General features: G+C 40.0%; 1 protein-coding gene across 1 annotated transcript in view; it reads left to right on the forward strand.

Moving 5' to 3' along the window:
* Slc7a14 (solute carrier family 7 member 14) overlaps positions 1 to 17,577 on the forward strand; it is a 52,463-nt gene that overhangs the window by 15,310 nt on the left and 19,576 nt on the right. The window contains exons 2-4 of the mRNA XM_076868507.2: positions 5,865 to 6,101; positions 8,629 to 8,846; positions 17,162 to 17,308. Coding sequence (XP_076724622.1) covers positions 5,865 to 6,101; positions 8,629 to 8,846; positions 17,162 to 17,308 — 602 coding nt within the window. The remainder of the gene's footprint in view (positions 1 to 5,864; positions 6,102 to 8,628; positions 8,847 to 17,161; positions 17,309 to 17,577) is intronic.

Genomic DNA, 17,577 nt, shown 5'->3' on the forward strand with positions numbered 1-17,577 from the left:
TCCCCTGGTTCCAAGAGAGTGTAAAGAGCAGGGCAGGCTGTAAGTGACATGACAAGATCTGGGGCAGGTTTGGGGCAGGGGTGGGATGGGACTACATGGACTAAATATGTTTACTATTGGGCAACATTGTATGAGATCCAGTTTGGAAGTTCAACATCATACACAGGCTCTTTGGAAACAATGAACCTCAAGATGACTCTTCCTACATATGGAAGAATCTTAGACTCTGACTTGGAAAGAACTTGACACTGAAGACATTATATTTTTCTGAACCCCATATCACACATATCACCAAGGATATACAAGAGGGAAATAGTGGGGGCTTTTTCAAATAAAGAGCCTCCTGGTATCTTATCCCAACCCCCCTTTTTTTAATTTGTTCTAATTAGTTCTATATGACAGTAGAATGCATTTTGACACATCATACATAAATGAAATATAACTTCTCATTTATCTGATTGTACATGATGTAGAGTTACAGGGGTCATGTAATCATATATGCACATAGGGTAAGAATATCTGATTCATTCTACTACCATTCCTACCCTCATGCCCCCTCCCCTCCCTTCATTCCTCTGGTCTAGTCCAAATGACCTCTAGTCTTCCCCCATCCTTATTGTGAATTAGCATCTGCATATCAGAGAAAACATTTGGTCTTTACCAACCCTCTTTTAAATGTGTAAGTTCTAAGTTTAACTGCTTTTAGGCTAGCAACTTGTCAATTAACCCTCAAATAGTTCTGGATATAGAAATAAAACTGAACAGCAGGGATATGACAAAATGTAAATCAGGATATGTTTACAGTATTCTTAAAGGAAGGCTGATGGGATAAGGTGTTGAAGTTGTGACTGTGGGAAATCACTCTTATCCCCACCAGGCCAGCCTTGGAGTTCCCAACTCTGAAAAACTCTAATGAGAAAATTTTCAGCATGTGTTTTACAGCATGCAGTCACTTTCTGACAGCCACCTGCACCCCAATATTGTATTCAATATTGATTTTCTCCAGCTACAAAGTGATCCTCTTGTGGAATTAATATGCCTCTTCTTCTCCACTCATTTGATGGATAATCAAGAAAAGCAAAATCACTTGGATAAAAACATAAGGCACATATGATTAGGCAGATAACTCTAGGACAAAAATATTTTTAATGAATTCTCAAACTAAGTAAAGATTCTTTTTTTAATTTTTTATTAGTTGTTCAAAACATTACATAGATTCTTTATACATTTATTTCTCAGTTAGAATAGTGATTCTCCGTCCTAGTACACCTAAAATAACTCTTTAAATAAACACTGTGTATTGACTAGAGATAATGCTATGTTCCTATCTATTTAATTCTTCAAAAAAAATCAATCTGCTCTGAGCATGAAAGATAAGCAAATTTCTAAGAAAAACAATATTTATTTCATTGTGTGAACGCTGGGACCCAAGTATATCAGGAGACATAATGAAGCTGTCAGAGGCTTGTAGTCATTTGTAGAGCACTATGAATATAATTGTCACAAATGCACACTCACCTGGGTGTATATGTGATGCTCAGAGACTGAGTGATGTTGTGTTGACAATGTTGTTTTCCAAAATGATGACCAAGTCTTTTTTTTTAATTTTTTATTTTGACCAAGTCTTGATAAATTCCAAAGAAAATAAGTTCCAGCTGTCCCTCAATTGACCCAGTTGTTTCAGTGTTAGAAAACGCATATAAAGCCATGCAAAAAAAAAAAAAAAAGTTTATATGTAAATAGAGATACTTTCAGGTTGAGAAACTGCAAACAGATTTGTACTTAAATGAATGTCCATTGGAACCTTCAGAAGTCATGTAAAACATAAGACAGTGCTTTCTGCTCTGGGACATTATTCACAGAATGTCTAGCAGCCCAGGCCCCTGACCATTTAATGCCACAAGTGACCACAATCATTGTGAGAATCATAGATGAACCCAAAGATTTCCAAAATCCCCACTAGGAGAAAGTTCTGCCTTTGTTGATAACCACAGCTTGGCAGTATTTTCTATAGGTTTCCCCCATTGGCCCAGATGATTAAAAGTTGACTCTAGTTGTGAAACCCAAGGAGGATGCACTATAGAAGAGATTCTAAAGCTTATCAAGTAGGTCTCTTCATTTCACCCACGAGAGGGGTAAGAAACCTAGTCTTGGACATTCAGTTACTAGGTAATCTAAGAAGAAAATCAGGTTTCCCTTTCCATAGTTTTTATTTTTTATTGAAATTAGAAGGATATTTTTAAATGTATCTCTCTCATGCATCAACTATTTTTAAATAGTTGATTGACTGACAAAATTTCCAGTTTTATCAAGGACATTTGGGCTTGTAAACTTTCACTTCTCCATTAAGCTTCAATGACCAGTTAGATAATGTCTGGTGCCCACCCACTGGAAGCCTGGATTCCTGCGTACAAACAAATCAGAAGGAATTGAAAACACTAGAAGAGCACTTAAGATGTGTCTAAAGAAGAATTTCTTGAAACAGAAATTGTGTTCTATGGTTACTGGCTGATTGACCTTCTCCCTGTTCTCCCCATGCTATAGTCACCAGGTTCCCCTTAGGACCTTGTGAAATGAATGACTGAGATTCCAAAGACTGCTTAAACCATGCACAGTCAGGTCCTCTTCCTCTGACTCAGGACAGCAAAGGACTGGTCCCTTCCCAAGACCTATAGAAGACTTGGCTTTCAACTAAATTACCCTCCGCAAGTGGGGTCTAATGGTGAATTGGGTGTTTTTACATTTAATTTAGCATATCAAATATTATGGAGGGTATATTTGATTGCACAAACTCCACAATACTCACTGGCTCTCCAAACTAAATCTACAGTCAAATCAATGCTGTTTCAAAGCATCACTTGGAAAAAAAAATTCTATTTATGAGCCTTGAACGTTTTTAGGAAGTTCAAATGGGTAGAGAGAATAAGCTCATGGTATACAGGGATTATTGGATAAAGCTACATCAAAAAAAGAAATTAGTTGTCTCCTAATCACTTCCTCACCCAGAACTAGTAGATAAACACAATCTGTATGTGCAAACTCAATACCCAAGAACTCAGAAGCTAACACAAAGTCTCCAGGCTTCCAAGAAAATATCATTAGGTCCTCATACTTAATGCATACTCTCTACTCTCCTCATGACAGAGTTCTTCAGGCTTTCCTTCAAAGACCATTTCCTTTTAATTCTAGACTCACTCTAACAATTTAAACATCCTGTGTCAGAAGCAGCAATTTAGAAAAGAGGTGGTCTGACTGCTTCAGGTAAGCACCACGACAGCAACAAGAAGTAACAACTGACAGTCTAACATGAAGGAAGGAAATGGAAAAGTTATTTTTCAAAGTTGGGGGAGGACATAGGAACTAAAACTAAATAGCAACCTGGGCCATTTAATATGGGGACAAAGGGCTTGACTATCCCCAAGAGCATCTGCATAATACAGGACAATTTAGTAATTGATAGAAAAGAGTTAACTTAAAAACAGAAGAAAAGTTAAGTTATGCTCAGCATATTTTGCAGCAAGATTCAATATAACTTATGGAACCCTAGAGTGTCAGAGTTCGGAGACCCTTATGACAGCATCTTGTATAATATTTTTCTTTTACAAATAAGGAAACTGAATCTAAAGGGGTGTCAAGGAGACAGGAGCCCAGCCTAACAGGTACAGCATTTCTTCCATAGGGACATCTTCACAACTGAAGCAACCCAGGGGAAGGAAGAGAGATTACATCACATTGAATCGTGTATCGTGTCACTGCTTTTGACACCTCTGTTTTCACTTCCTTGCATTGATTTTACCCCCTTCAAAAGGAGAAGAAACTTGCTCTCTTTATTCACAAAAGAGTGAACTATTGTTCTCTGGTTTGTGATGAGAGAACCTCAGGGTTAACCCTTAATAACATGGGGACTGAAGGTAAAGTTTGAGTTCCACGTACATTGGCCTACGTCTGTCCAATTCCTGGTGTTTCTCCAAGCTGTCCTATTCTGTCCTCCCACTGGCCCCACACCCAGAATTTGCAGCCAGCCAAAAGAAGTTGCCAGCTTCCAGAAGTTTGGTGCATGCTCAGTTTTTGTTTTTTTTTTTCTAATGTGATCTCTAATCACATTGAAGAATAAAGAAATGTTCTGATATTTTTCAAATGTAAGTGAACAAGAGCATTACTGAGGTGCTTGTTAAATTGCAAATCCCCCTGGAAATTAGGGTTCAGTGGATGATCTGATGAAAAGAGGCCCTGAACCTGCTTTGGAAAATGTACAGCTTCTGTTTCCCTCCAGACTCATCTCCTGATAACCCCATGTACACGGCTCCTCCACCCAAATGCTTCACACTGTCTCTCTCTACTATGTCTTTACCTCTTTTTTATCCAATGAATTCCTCCCTAGACCTCAGACAACTGAGTACACATCTCACATCTCTGCTGTCATTGTTCTCCTGCATTTCCACACTGTTGAGTGTGTACAGCCAACCATGTGCACTGATTTTATGGCATATCTTCCCCTGAAAGTAGGGGTACACGGCATGTGTATTTCTTATTCCTAGCAGTTAACACTCTGCCAAGCACTCCAAAAGTGTTTATTAAATTATAATCTGCATGTGCTAACTTCCTTATTAATAACTATATTTTTATTTACCCCCTTGATATAGTAAAGCATTTTCACAGGCTGCTTAAAGCATCACTCTCAAATGAGGAGTATCTTCTATAACATGTCAACATTGAACTAGAAGTATGTTATGGCAGGAAGCTGGGGTTGTAGTTCAGTGGTATAGAGCACTTGCCTAGTATGTGCGAAGCCCTAGGCTCAATTCTCAGTACCGCATATAAATAAATAAAATAAAGGTCCACTGACAACTAAAAAAAAGTTTAAAAAAAAAAGAATGTTATTGCTTACTATAACCCTGGTGCCATTGAAGGGATCACACTGAATTAGGCCCAAGTAACTCAGGATTTTTGTCACCTAAGGAATACAACAGAGACAACATACAAAGGGGAAATTTTCTAAATAAAGATCAGTTTTTAATAGTTCGATAAAATTAGTTCTGTTTGCCTTCCCAGACATTCACTTAAAAGTGTTTTGAAAATGAGATTGAAATTGGCTAGAATTAGTGTAGAATTGATTCATGTCCAGTCATGTGTCCCATAATGATGTTTTGGTGAATGATAGAGCACACATATGACTGGGTGCCATAGATTACAATAGAGCTGAATATTTCCTATCAGTCAATTACATCATAGCTATCATAATGGTTCAATATCTGTAGTGCAACGCATTTACTCACATGTTGGTGGGTATACTGGTATAAACAAACCTATTGCACTGCCAAGCTTATAAGTGTATAGCACATATGATTATTAACTGAACATGATACTTTGTAATGAAAATAAATGACTATGTCACTGGCTTGTGTTTTTAATATACCATACTGTTTATCCGTGTTTTAGACTGTACTCCTTCTACTTATAAAAAATGGTTACTGTAAAACAGTAGGCTGTGTTACATGAGCAATAGCCTCATACTGTATTTACTGCACTTCTCGATTATATCATTTTCTCTTGTAAACCAGCTATTTCATATATAGTTATAGACAGATATATACTTATAAATGTCGTATAACCTCAATAGGTAGTAGCTTATACCATCTAGGTATATCATGAAAATAAGCTCTCTGATGTCCACAGAACAAAATCACCTAACACATTTCTCAGAAAGTATCCCACTGTTAGGTGACACATGACGGGTACATAAAACTTTGTGTATTTGTTCTAAGATCCCAGAGATCCCCAATATCTTTCACCCAAGATTGTTAGCCACCAAAAAGTGAGTTCACTCCTGAAGTCCACCATCTGTGTGTGTTTGTTCCTTGCAGGTGTGTGCTACGCAGAGTTTGGAGTCCGAGTGCCCAAAACCACAGGATCTGCCTACACCTACAGCTATGTCACTGTTGGTGAATTTGTGGCATTTTTCATTGGCTGGAACCTGATCCTGGAGTACCTGATTGGCACTGCAGCTGGCGCCAGTGCTCTGAGCAGCATGTTTGACTCACTGGCAAACCATACCATCAGCCGCTGGATGGTGAACAGTGTGGGAACCCTCAATGGACTGGGTGAGAATGCTGTAGCCTCTTTCCCCAACATGCAAATTTACTGAGCCAAACAAATGGATTCTTCTTTCAGACTGTAATTTGGCAAAATGTATCAAGAACCTCACCTGCTTCTTTTTGGTTTTGCAAATTCTTCATACTAAGAAAATTTTTCTAACTTCCCTGAACACTTTATATAAAAAGATGTTCTTTACAGCCTTATTTTTAAAAAGGTTGAGTATCTCTTGTCTGAAATGCTTGAGATCATAATTTTTTGAATTATGGATTTTTTCAGACTTGGGATTATTTGCCAATACTTAATGAGATATCTTGGCAACAGGACCCAAATCTAAGCACATAATTCATTTATGTTCCATAGATGCCTTATATATATAACCCGAAGATAGCTTCATTAAATATTTTTAATATATTCATGCATGAAACAAAGTTTCATAGTGTGATTTTTTCCACTGTGGCAAAATCATGTCAAGACTCAAAAAGTTTCAAATTCTTCAGCATTTAAGATTTAGGAATTTGGGATTAGGGAAGCTGAACCTATAATAATCAAAAAATTAGAAAGAGCCTAAATATTCTTTAATGGAGCAAGTAAGTAAAATTGTACATATTACGCACATAACAATTAAAAAGATGATTAGGGAAGCCTGTGATAATAATATGAAATATATTTTAACGTAATGTCATATATAAAGGGATACAAACAGCACCATGTCAATGACTATACAAAACAAAACAAACTCAGAAAAAAAGAACTGGAAAGAACTTCTCTGGTAGCTTCATCAGAATATATTTTTCAGATTTTCATAAGTAAGCAAATTTAAAATAAAATATTTAAAATGGATTCCATTTTAGCAAAGCTCAAGGAAGGGTAATAGAGCTGAATGACAGTGAAACACCTAGCATACCACAAGACCTCAGGCTCCATCTGTCACCTGCCACTCACTTTCCATCCTTTCACAGTTGTGGAAATTAACCTGTAAGCGAGGAAGTCTTGCAGTCTTTCCTCCAAACTCCCAAGGAATGAGTCTGTGGCTGTGACAAGTCATTTAAATTCAGTGTCTCTAGCTCAGAAAAACTGACAAAAATGTTGAGCACTGAGATACCATGACAAAATAAAAAGTACGCAGACTGTGCCTGTGCCGTATACTGATCTCAGAAAATTTAGGAATGACATGGCCCAAAATTCAGTCATCCATCTCCTAAACTTTACAGATGACGTCCAGCACAAGGCATCACACCCAAGGCCACACCACCGGCTGCTGGCCAAAGCACATCTGAAATTCAGGACCCAACTCTAAGCACAAAATGTATTTATGTTCCATAGATGCCTGCGGCAGCAGTGCCTTTTCTACTCTATAGAGGGCAGGAGTTCACTGACCAATGGGCAACACTAAGCAGGAAGGGCCTGTGTGCTGGTCATTTTCTCTCTACAATCACATCCCCACGAATCGAAAGAAAATTCCTCTTAAAATGGTTTTCAGAGACATGCATTTTTTTTTCAGAGTATTTTTTTAAATTTGTTATATATGACAGCAGAATGCATTACAATTCATGTTATACATACAGAGCACAATTGTTCATATTTTTGGTTGTACACAAAGTAGAGTCATACCATTCATGTCTTCATACATATACTTAGGGTAATGATGTCCATCTCATTCCACGTCTTTCCTACCCCCATGGCCCCTCCCTTCCCCTCCCTCCCCTTTGCCCTATCTAAAGTTCATCTATTTCTCCCATCACCCCGCCACCCCCAATATGACTCAGCATCCTTAAATCAGAGAAAACATTCAGCATTTGGTTTTTTGAGACTGGATAACTTCACTTAGCATTATATTCTCCAACTCCATTCATTTACCTGCAAATGCCATGATTTGTTCTCTTTTAAAGCTGAATAATATTCCATTGTGTTTATATGCCACATTTTCTTTATCCATTCATCTACTGAAAGGCATCTAGGTTGGTTCCACATTTTAGCTATTGTAAATTGTGCTCCTATAAACATTGATGTGGCTGTGTCCCTGTAGTATGCTGTTTTTAAGTCCTTTGGATATAGACCAAGGAGTAGGATAGCTGAGAGATAGGCATTTTTAAATTTGTTAATAAAAGATTGTTGGAAGGTAATGGAAATTTTACACACTAGAAAATTAACCACCATGAAGATAAAAACATTTTCAAAGAACATGTTAGATCTCTAGATACATCCCAAAGATTCTAGGACTGTCCTGATTTCAAATACTCTGTGCCATGTTTCCATAGATACTGCTGTAACTGTCACATCACACATCCCAATTTTGGGTCCAGGATATCAGGTCATCTTACCTGATGGACACTTATATTTGCTTGTGGGCCACAGCATAGGCTTGTGTACACACACACACACACACACACACACACAGAGTTCCTTCTTCTCCCGACAGACTGACCATCACTTGGAGGGACAGAGCTGAGTGCAGGAATATGGGATGGGTCAGGAGTTGGCCTGACCCTTTTTTCTCTCTGGACAATACTAAACCCTGTCCCTCTGCTCTAGGGAAAGGTGAAGAATCATACCCAGACCTTCTGGCTCTGGTGATTGCTGTCATTGTGACCATTATTGTTGCTCTGGGGGTGAAGAATTCCGTGGGCTTCAACAACGTGCTCAATGTGCTGAACCTGGCAGTGTGGGTGTTCATCATGATCGCAGGCCTCTTCTTCATCAATGGAAAGTACTGGGCAGAAGGCCAGTTCTTGCCCCATGGCTGGTCAGGGGTGAGTTCATTCCTAAAGCCCTGTAGATGCTGTCTGTCTTCCACCCTGAGATCCGTCTAAGACATATTTTCAAGAAAATGTTGCTCTGTTCCATAATTCTCATGGCACCTCTTCTTCCTTATAATCTGAATTTAATTGGAATGTTCTGAAGAAATGGCTTTTTTTAAATGTATTTGTTTCACAAACATCTATCATGATTCTATTCTATACAAATAATAATAATGACCCCCATGTGGCCACTTGCAATATGCCGAACATGGTGCAAAGTACTCTGCATTTGATATTTCATTTCATCATCCCAATAATCTCAAGAGGAAAATATTTACAGTCAGGGCAAAGAAAACACACTTGTAGAGCTGGGGTTGTGACTCAGTGTTAGAGCACTTGCCTAGCATGTGTAAGGCACTGGTTTCGATTCTCAGTACCACTTATTAATAAAAAAAGGTCCATCAACAACTAAAAAAATTTTTTTAAAGATACACATTTAAAAAAGAAAACATGCTTGGAGAAGACAAAGGACTTGCTATTAAGCACACTGTGTAAGTGGCAGAATCAGGACCCAAAACCAGGACTGTGGACTCCAAAGCCTGTACAAGAACAGCTCAGTTCTGTAGAAGTCTGTTCCAGTCTACTAAGACAAACAGGCACCTAAATAAATAGAAAAGGCAGTAAAGGAAGCCAGGGAGAGTGGACACAAAAGGGAAGGATGAGGCTTGCCTTGGTATAAAATTAGACAAAGGACAGTTTTTAATCCAGTCCCAACATTTGACCCACTGAAAGTCTGAGGGCATTTGAGCTGGCTCAGTGGAGGGCTGGTTGTAAATTCCATTCTAGAGGCATGGTTCACAGCAGAGAAATCTACCTAGTGTTGTCAGGGAGTTGGCAAGAGAGCAGGCTAGACCAAAGGACATTTTCAGATCTCATCCCCATGATCTGGTGGTGTGGTTTATGTTAAACCCAAATGAGAAGGTCAGAGTGGCAAATTCCTTACAATGACAGGTGGTTCTAAGTTGTGTCTGGTTTCTTTCTCTAGTATAACTAAAAATGCTCATTTTGGGATTTATTGGTAAAATTCACAAGCTTTTTTTTTTGATGGTAGAACATAAATCCTCTAGAGAATTTTCAGCTGGCAGGAATCTTAGAGGTCCTCTGGTCCTATTCCCTCATCTGACAAAAGAATGAATAACCAGAGGCCAAGAGAGAAGAGTCTGCTTAGTTCCGGGGGCAAAAATGCAAGTCCAAGAGTCTACTGGCTTTGCTTGTGTAGCTTTTGCTTAAACTGGTTTCCCTCCAAGATGTCCAGGGATCCGAAATCACTCTTGGAGAACACTCAAAATAACTTCTGTTTATTCTGAACTGTGCCATGCTGTTCAATGCAGAGAAACAAGCAAGGGAGCAATTTAAGTCAAAATTTCTATCTTTGTGCTTATCTATAAAAATTCCGCAGAACCACCAAGTTCATCACTCCCTTCTGAAATGAAAAAACAATGAAACTGGTTAAAACCAGAAGAAGAGACAAAGAAATACTGTTGACCCTATTCTGCATTTCCACATCTTTATTTTCTTATGGTACAAATTGTTCCCTTCCTATCACATAAAAGAAACAACAAATTATAAAAGTGAAAAGAGAGAATGTTTTCCTGGAATTCAATAGAATTTTTTCTTATAGTGCATGAAAATGTTCTCACCATTTTCTTAACAATATAAGAAATTATCGGGTCATGGATTTCGTACAAGACTTTGGCATCAGTTAACCTTCGTGCTCCTGGTATTCTTCTCTTCATATCAGTGGAAAAACAAATTGCACCAAATGCTTTTAAACAAGAACAAAACCTTAGCTGTTTTTATGCGTACATTCTTGCAGTTACAAATAGTTATGGTGGTGAGAGGAAAGAGCTGGCCCTTTACTGACCACCCTGTTGAATGCTGGCATCACACTTTTGAATATTATCTCTCTTATAATAATACTTCAAAGCGGGTGATGTTAGCCCCAACTTAAAAGCAGAGAATGCAGGGTGCAGAGAAACTCACCCCTGACCAGCTGTGGGGCAGCCTACGTAGGGTAACCTACCTGATCTCACTTAGCCAGTCAGTTCCAGGACTAAAGTTCCTGCCCAGTTCTGTGTGACTCCCAAGCTCTTTTCTACTTTATCAAGTACCTTGTTGTAAGCCTTCTTAAAAACAATAAAATAATAAGGTAATTCATGTGGCATGTTCTATTTCTTTTTAAATTTTCACAAAGTCTTGGAATCTTGGAGCTGGGAGGCACATTAAAAGATAATCGGGCTCTTTTCTTGCCAGAATCCTCCTAATGGCTCACCTGCATGGTGCACACTGTAGCTCAGGCCCCAGGTAAAGTAGAAAGAGTTCATATCCTCTGTGAAAAAGCTCTTTACACACTCAAAAAAGATTAAACAAGCCTTGTAGGCTTTTCTTTCCCCTGGTGCTTTGTTCTGGGGTCTTGATTTTCTTTTGAGGTCCCTTCTTCCCTTCTCAGGGGCTCCACAGCCCTCCTCCATTAAGGACCACCTTGTCAAGGAAGGAGTAATCAAGTCAGCCTTAGGGGGTCCCTCGTCCTGGGGTTCCCACCAGCTTCTGTACCAAGGGAAGATCAGAATTTAGGTATAAAAAAAAATAAAAGAAGTCTGACTTTCCTACTGTTTTCCATTTTCTGTGTGATAAACTCTTTCATACATACTTCTCAATTAATCTTCATAAGAACCCTTTAAAATTAGTATGACCATCTCCACTTTTAGACCAAATTAACGGGTTTTAAAAATTGAAGATCACAGATCTGGACTGTAATAGATGGAAATCCAGTCCCCATTCTGGATGAGCCAACGCCCATATTTACTCCACTGCCCCACCCCAGGTTTGGACCTGTGGGACCCATGGTCTTTTTTTGCACCTTGGTTACCACCTCCTCCAACACACACCTACCATCTTCAGTAGACTCGTCATTATCACCAAAAAAGCTTAACTGGGATTTTGGATTTTCAGCGCAAATCCATTATCCCTGAAGGGAACTCAAGTGTACGTCCTAGTGACTGTGACTAAAAGTATCATCTGAGGCCGAGGCCCAGCCCAGTGTGAAGACATTGCTGACTCATCCTCTCTGCTCTCTGCTTGGCCTTGGATTGCTACAGAGTACATTTCCTCCCTAGTACGTGGGCCTGGCCCTATTCTTTCTCAACTTTGGTTTCAGGTCACTTTTCCAGTCCAGCAAGGCCCCTGTGAATTTAAATCCTATTTTTGAAGGTCTCCTCTCATGAGCATATTATCCACTGAGGTAGTAAACACATTTCCCATTCTTACCTAATAAATATCAACAAAAATGTACTTCCTACTCAGCAGCTGCATGAACTCTTCACTCCTTTGGAAAATCCTGACCCCTACTGCTGACTGGGAGACAGATGCAGAGTTCCAATCTACTCTGGGTAGGATGGACTGGGGAACACCATTTTTTCGGGCCCATCATTTGTAAGGATGCATTTGTAAGGATGACATTAAACATAATTCTCAAGAACTTCAAAAGGGTTAAGGAACAGCCAGTCCTCACAAGCCTGCTAGTTCCCCTGCTCCAATTGCTTCTTTCCAAAGAAAATAGCTTAAGGAATGGTTTACTCACTTACAGGTCTGGGTCAAATGCTTCTTGGGTCTTGAAGAGCTGAAGAACAACAAACATTTTCCCCTATATCAAGTAACTCCAGCCCTGAGCTGAACCCCAGCTTCCATCTGCAATTTCTCATCCCCTGAAAATTGTTGGATGTGTGTTCCCTTTATGTTATTTGTTCTTGATGCTATCTTACAGTTTTTCTTTCACCACGTAAGATACTCTACCAGCACAAATAGCTCCCAGGAAAATGGTCTGCAGCAAGCATGTGTGGGGAATTCTGACAACCTCCCAAACAAAGAGAAAGTTGTTTCTCATGTTCCCCACATCTGAATCCATTTGTTGGAGCCTATTAGCACATTCCAGTGTCACGGTGGATGGGCTGCTAATAGAGATGGGGCACGAGGGTGGCTGAAAAATGCTGTTAAAGTGGGAATTTGTCTTGTACCTTGGGAGTGAATTATGTAAAGGTGCCTAATTGTCTCCCAGGCATCTGGCAGACTGGCCATGACAGAATATGGGAGGGCCACCTTATCCTAATGCCTCTCAAATATCATCAAGGCACGGGAGCCTGCTTTCAAGGACCCCACACACTGAGTAGCAGGCCACAGTGACATTGTTTTTTTACAACTAGGTAAGCCACAGCCTTCCAGCAACTGAGGCACATGCTGCTTCCCCACAAAGCTCTTAGAGGCATGGACCCATTCTGGATCACCTGGCTTACTTTGGAAAACAACTTCAGTTTTGTCATCAAATGTAAAAGTCAATACAATTTCTAAATTATGTAAGCCACTAAAGGAAAGAATTAGGATAAAGTACCAATAACCCCAGAAACACACATACACATGCATTCACACACACACACACACACACACACACACACACACACACCACTTTACTCACCAATTTTATTCCCAGATGCTCACTCCCAGGGAACCTCACATATTCTTTCATGCATGTAAAGGTATCCTAATCATAAACGGACAGATAGGAGATCTGGAGAGAGTGAAGTGAAAAACAGTTTTAGTGATTATTTGGGTAGAGATGCACCTACACAGTTTCATTTCATGACTCTTTTATATTTACCATTTGCAGGGAAGAAAAACTCATTTGAATTAGCTCAAGTACAAAGGCAACCTTTTTGCTAATTTTGTCTTCCCTTTGATAATCTGTTTATTTAATCTGTGTCTCGATTAGCCAGGTGTGCTTGACCTTGGCAGCTGTGCTGGTCTTTGCCCCTTTGCCTCCACTGCCCAGGTCCATTCTCCAACCCTCATGCTCTGTCCTGTGCTCCAGAAGACTCCTGCTCATTGCTTCCTGTTGGGTTTAGCCAGTGGAAGATGTTATCAGGTGAGCAGAAGATGAGAAGAGGAAAAAGCCAGGGGATTTCTTCCTCATTCTCTCCCAGCCCTGGAACCACACTGGCAGTCCCTGCTCCACTTCTCCAGCTCCCGGTGGCATCCAGGAACACCATTCTACCCTGCCTCTGGGCTTAGGGATTATACTATCTTACTATTGCCTCAACATCCCAAGTTGGCTCCTTAACCCTGTCCTTCTGGTTCATATCCACCTATAGTTCCTTCTTTGATGTCATTTCTTTTGAATCATCTGAGTTAAATTCTGTTGACTGCCTAATACAGGAAAACCTCCAGATGTCCTAACTTTGAACTGTTCAGTTTTTCTTCAACTCTAATTGCTTTTCATATTCCATAAAGGCAAATTCAGCCTCACATACATCCTCTTTATAAACATTCTCTCTCTTCCCAGCTTGATAATACTTAATTTTCTGGTATCTAATCGTTATTAATAATTGCCATCCATTCTTTCATTCATCTGGAAAATAAAAGCATTTATGTTTTCCAAATAATGTAAATACCTAATAATATCTTCCAGTTTATTATTACAGTCAAGTTTGCATTTAGGTTCTTGCAGACTCCAAATATTCCAGACTTCAATTCTCCCAAGGTCATGTTCAGAGTACTTTGAGCTCATGATTTTATCACCATTACCAAACACAGTGCCTGACACATGGCAGTGCGCTCTCTCTCTCTCTCTCTCTCTCTCTCCCTCTCTACCTATCTCTCTCCCTCTCTCTCTGTATATATGGAGAGAGAGTTCTAAATGAAAGAGAGTAGAATAAGAAGAGGAGGAGAAAGAAAAAGATAGGAAGGAGAAGGAATTTGTTCTCTTGGGTTTTATCTGCTCTAGAAAAATTTACAATAGTAATTATAGTAATGGTGGTAAAAGTCAATATTCAATGTAATTAAACTATGTGTTATTTATTATTATCTCACTTTTAGTGATAAAGAAACTTAAGGATTAAGAGGTTAGGAATCTGTTCTACATCATCAAGCTAATATGTGGCAGAACCAGCCTAGGTCTGACAGTCTACAAGGTCTACTGTTCTAATAAACACAAATCCACAAATTCATGGCTCTGGAGTCCCCTCTGGAGCCTACAGGGCACCTCCACCTCAGCTGTGATACTTCCAGTACTTCAGAAATTTGTAGGTATCCATGCTTTCTACAGAGCCTCCTGCTCTTCAGGTTACACATCCCTGGGTCCCCCATTATGCCTCATGTATTGTGGTTCATAGATCTCTTGCCTTTTTCTAAGGATATTATTCAAATTCACCTGCTACTGTGCCAGGTACTGTGTGATTTACAAGAGTGGGATGTGCCCATGGCTGAGTGTCTACCTGTCTTCCTCTGTGGAAGGGAAGAAAGATGCTAAAGGAAAGGAAAGCAAGACCTGTTTTCTGGAAGCTGTCTTAAAGTGAGGCTTGGCTTGCTCAGGATAACCTAGTGAGCCTGCAATCCCATCATCTGCTCATCCTTGAATACCAGTGATATGTTCTAGGCAAGTGAAAGCCAGCACCATTTCAAGACTGTGAATCTCCCTGGATAGGGAGGTGAAATCTGTTTTCTCTCCTTGTCTGGCAGCCAAATCCACTTTCCATACCCTGACATGAAGGTTTTTCAGGAGGCAAAGTAGTTCTCTTGCTTCCCAGAAAGTAGCACTCGCAAGATGGAACCACTTATGTTTGGGAAGTTGTTTTTGCCTGACTTATTAAAATAGACAGGAATTCTTAAATTTTTGTGCCATAGACCCCTTTGCAGTTTGATGAGGCTTATGGACACCTTATGAAAATTAGGATTTTCAATGAAGAACCCAATTATGCCGTAATTCGAGGTAAATCAATCATATTAATATAGAGTAATAAATATTTTTAATTGTGATATAATAACAATGTGCTTCTTAATTAGTGCTTTAAATACTAATCTCTATGATTATATCAGATTGTTATTGGTGACAGAAATCACCTGCATTCATGGTAGAAAGAAATGCTAACATCCAGTTGGAAATTATTGAAAATAAAAATGTAACTCTTTCCCAGCAGAGCCCCTAAATGTCCCTGGCCTGAGGGTAAGAACCCCTAGCTAGGCTAGGGATGGAAACATTAGAATCTCAGTTGGGAGGGACTGTAGAAGATACTAGCTCATTTTACAGATGAGCAAAGGTTGCTTTTGAAGGTTTAAGAAGCTCTTCAATTTTTTGATATACCTTATAGGTTCTAGTATCCAGTATCTCGGTTTTTCCATATGAAGAAGTTAGAGTGTAAGGTAAGAGCAAAAATTTTAGACAAGCATCTGCTCAGCTTTGAATGACATCATTTATAAGTTGAACGTAGAGAAAAAGCAGGGGAAATATTCCAATCTACAAGGGACCTCACTTCCTGGACTCCTCTAGAGGTTGCAGCTTGTCCCCTCACAGTCACACAAGTCCCAAAAAATTCTCTCATCTTCCCCTATAAGGACATCCTCTGAGTATTCAGAGGAACATATTTTACTTCCAGCTAATAAGGAAAATACTGTGATGGGGAAACCTCATTTAAATTTCAATAGATTCTTTAGAAGGAAGTCACACACTCCTCAGTGGAAAATTTTCACTGACATCTTAACATAGACCCCACCACCCTTGGAGGCTCACAGGCTCTGGCAGACAGACAAGCAGCAGATGTGGCTGAATGCCCACTCCCCAGCTTCACTCTGACCTCCTGCCTCATGCCCAGCTAGGTCACTTAAACCTCCAAAAGGAAGAGAAAATCAAACTCTGTCTCTGCTGTCTTCCCTTGGAAGGCAACAGAACATCTAAAGATCTGAAAATCTTTTATATCATTTCAGATCTGGAAGTTACTCACAGAGATCATCTATCAGGGACACTAACGTGACACTGGGCAGAAAAATTCTTCTTTACGCAGAAGTACTTGAGTCCCCTCCACTAAACGCCAGAAGCTCCCTCCCTCGCCAAACATCCTTAAGCCACATGGCCCATGGCTGTGGTTGAGAACTGTTGGAGGAAAATAAAAGCTAATGAGTTCCCTAAGACATAGAAACCCGATATATTGATTTACTGATATACTCCTACTTGCTTCCAAAAAGGATTCAAATGTGTTAAATGATCCAATTTTTATTTGGCCATAAAAAATTCTTATCTCCATTTAACACCTGAGGAAATTGCTCAGTCACACAGAGAGAAAGCAGAGGAGACCAGAACTTGGGTGTTGGGTGCCAGCTCTACCATGTTACTCCCTCCTCCACTCAGTGACTTCTGCAGGACATTGGACCACTGTGGGCGCCACATTGAAGGCCCTGGTTCTGCCCTAAACTCCTGAGCCTGACAGATGCCATTATCCCTACAGGTGATGCAAGGAGCGGCCACATGTTTCTATGCTTTCATTGGCTTTGACATCATTGCCACCACCGGAGAGGAAGCCAAGAATCCCAACACGTCCATCCCTTACGCTATCACTGCCTCCCTGGTCATCTGCTTGACAGCCTATGTGTCTGTGAGTACCAAATGCTGAACCGACCCTCCTCCTGGACTTTTTATCTTTAACCTGAAAACGTGGCTCTAGGACTGTGACCCCTCCTCTGTCAGGAAGTAGGCTTTGCCTTCTGCCTTCTGGGCATTTGGATGCCAAGACATCAAGAAGAAACTCAGGACTCCCCTCAGGAGAGGAGCAGCCGCAGGCCCTTTCGGCCTTCACCTCTGGAGTCCCCCACCCTCATCCCTCACTACACCCAGGCTCGCAGTTCCTGCCGCTGTCCCAGGGCA

The sequence above is a fragment of the Callospermophilus lateralis genome, chromosome 10 (assembly GCF_048772815.1).
Source record: "Callospermophilus lateralis isolate mCalLat2 chromosome 10, mCalLat2.hap1, whole genome shotgun sequence".
NCBI classification, from domain to species: domain Eukaryota; kingdom Metazoa; phylum Chordata; class Mammalia; order Rodentia; family Sciuridae; genus Callospermophilus; species Callospermophilus lateralis.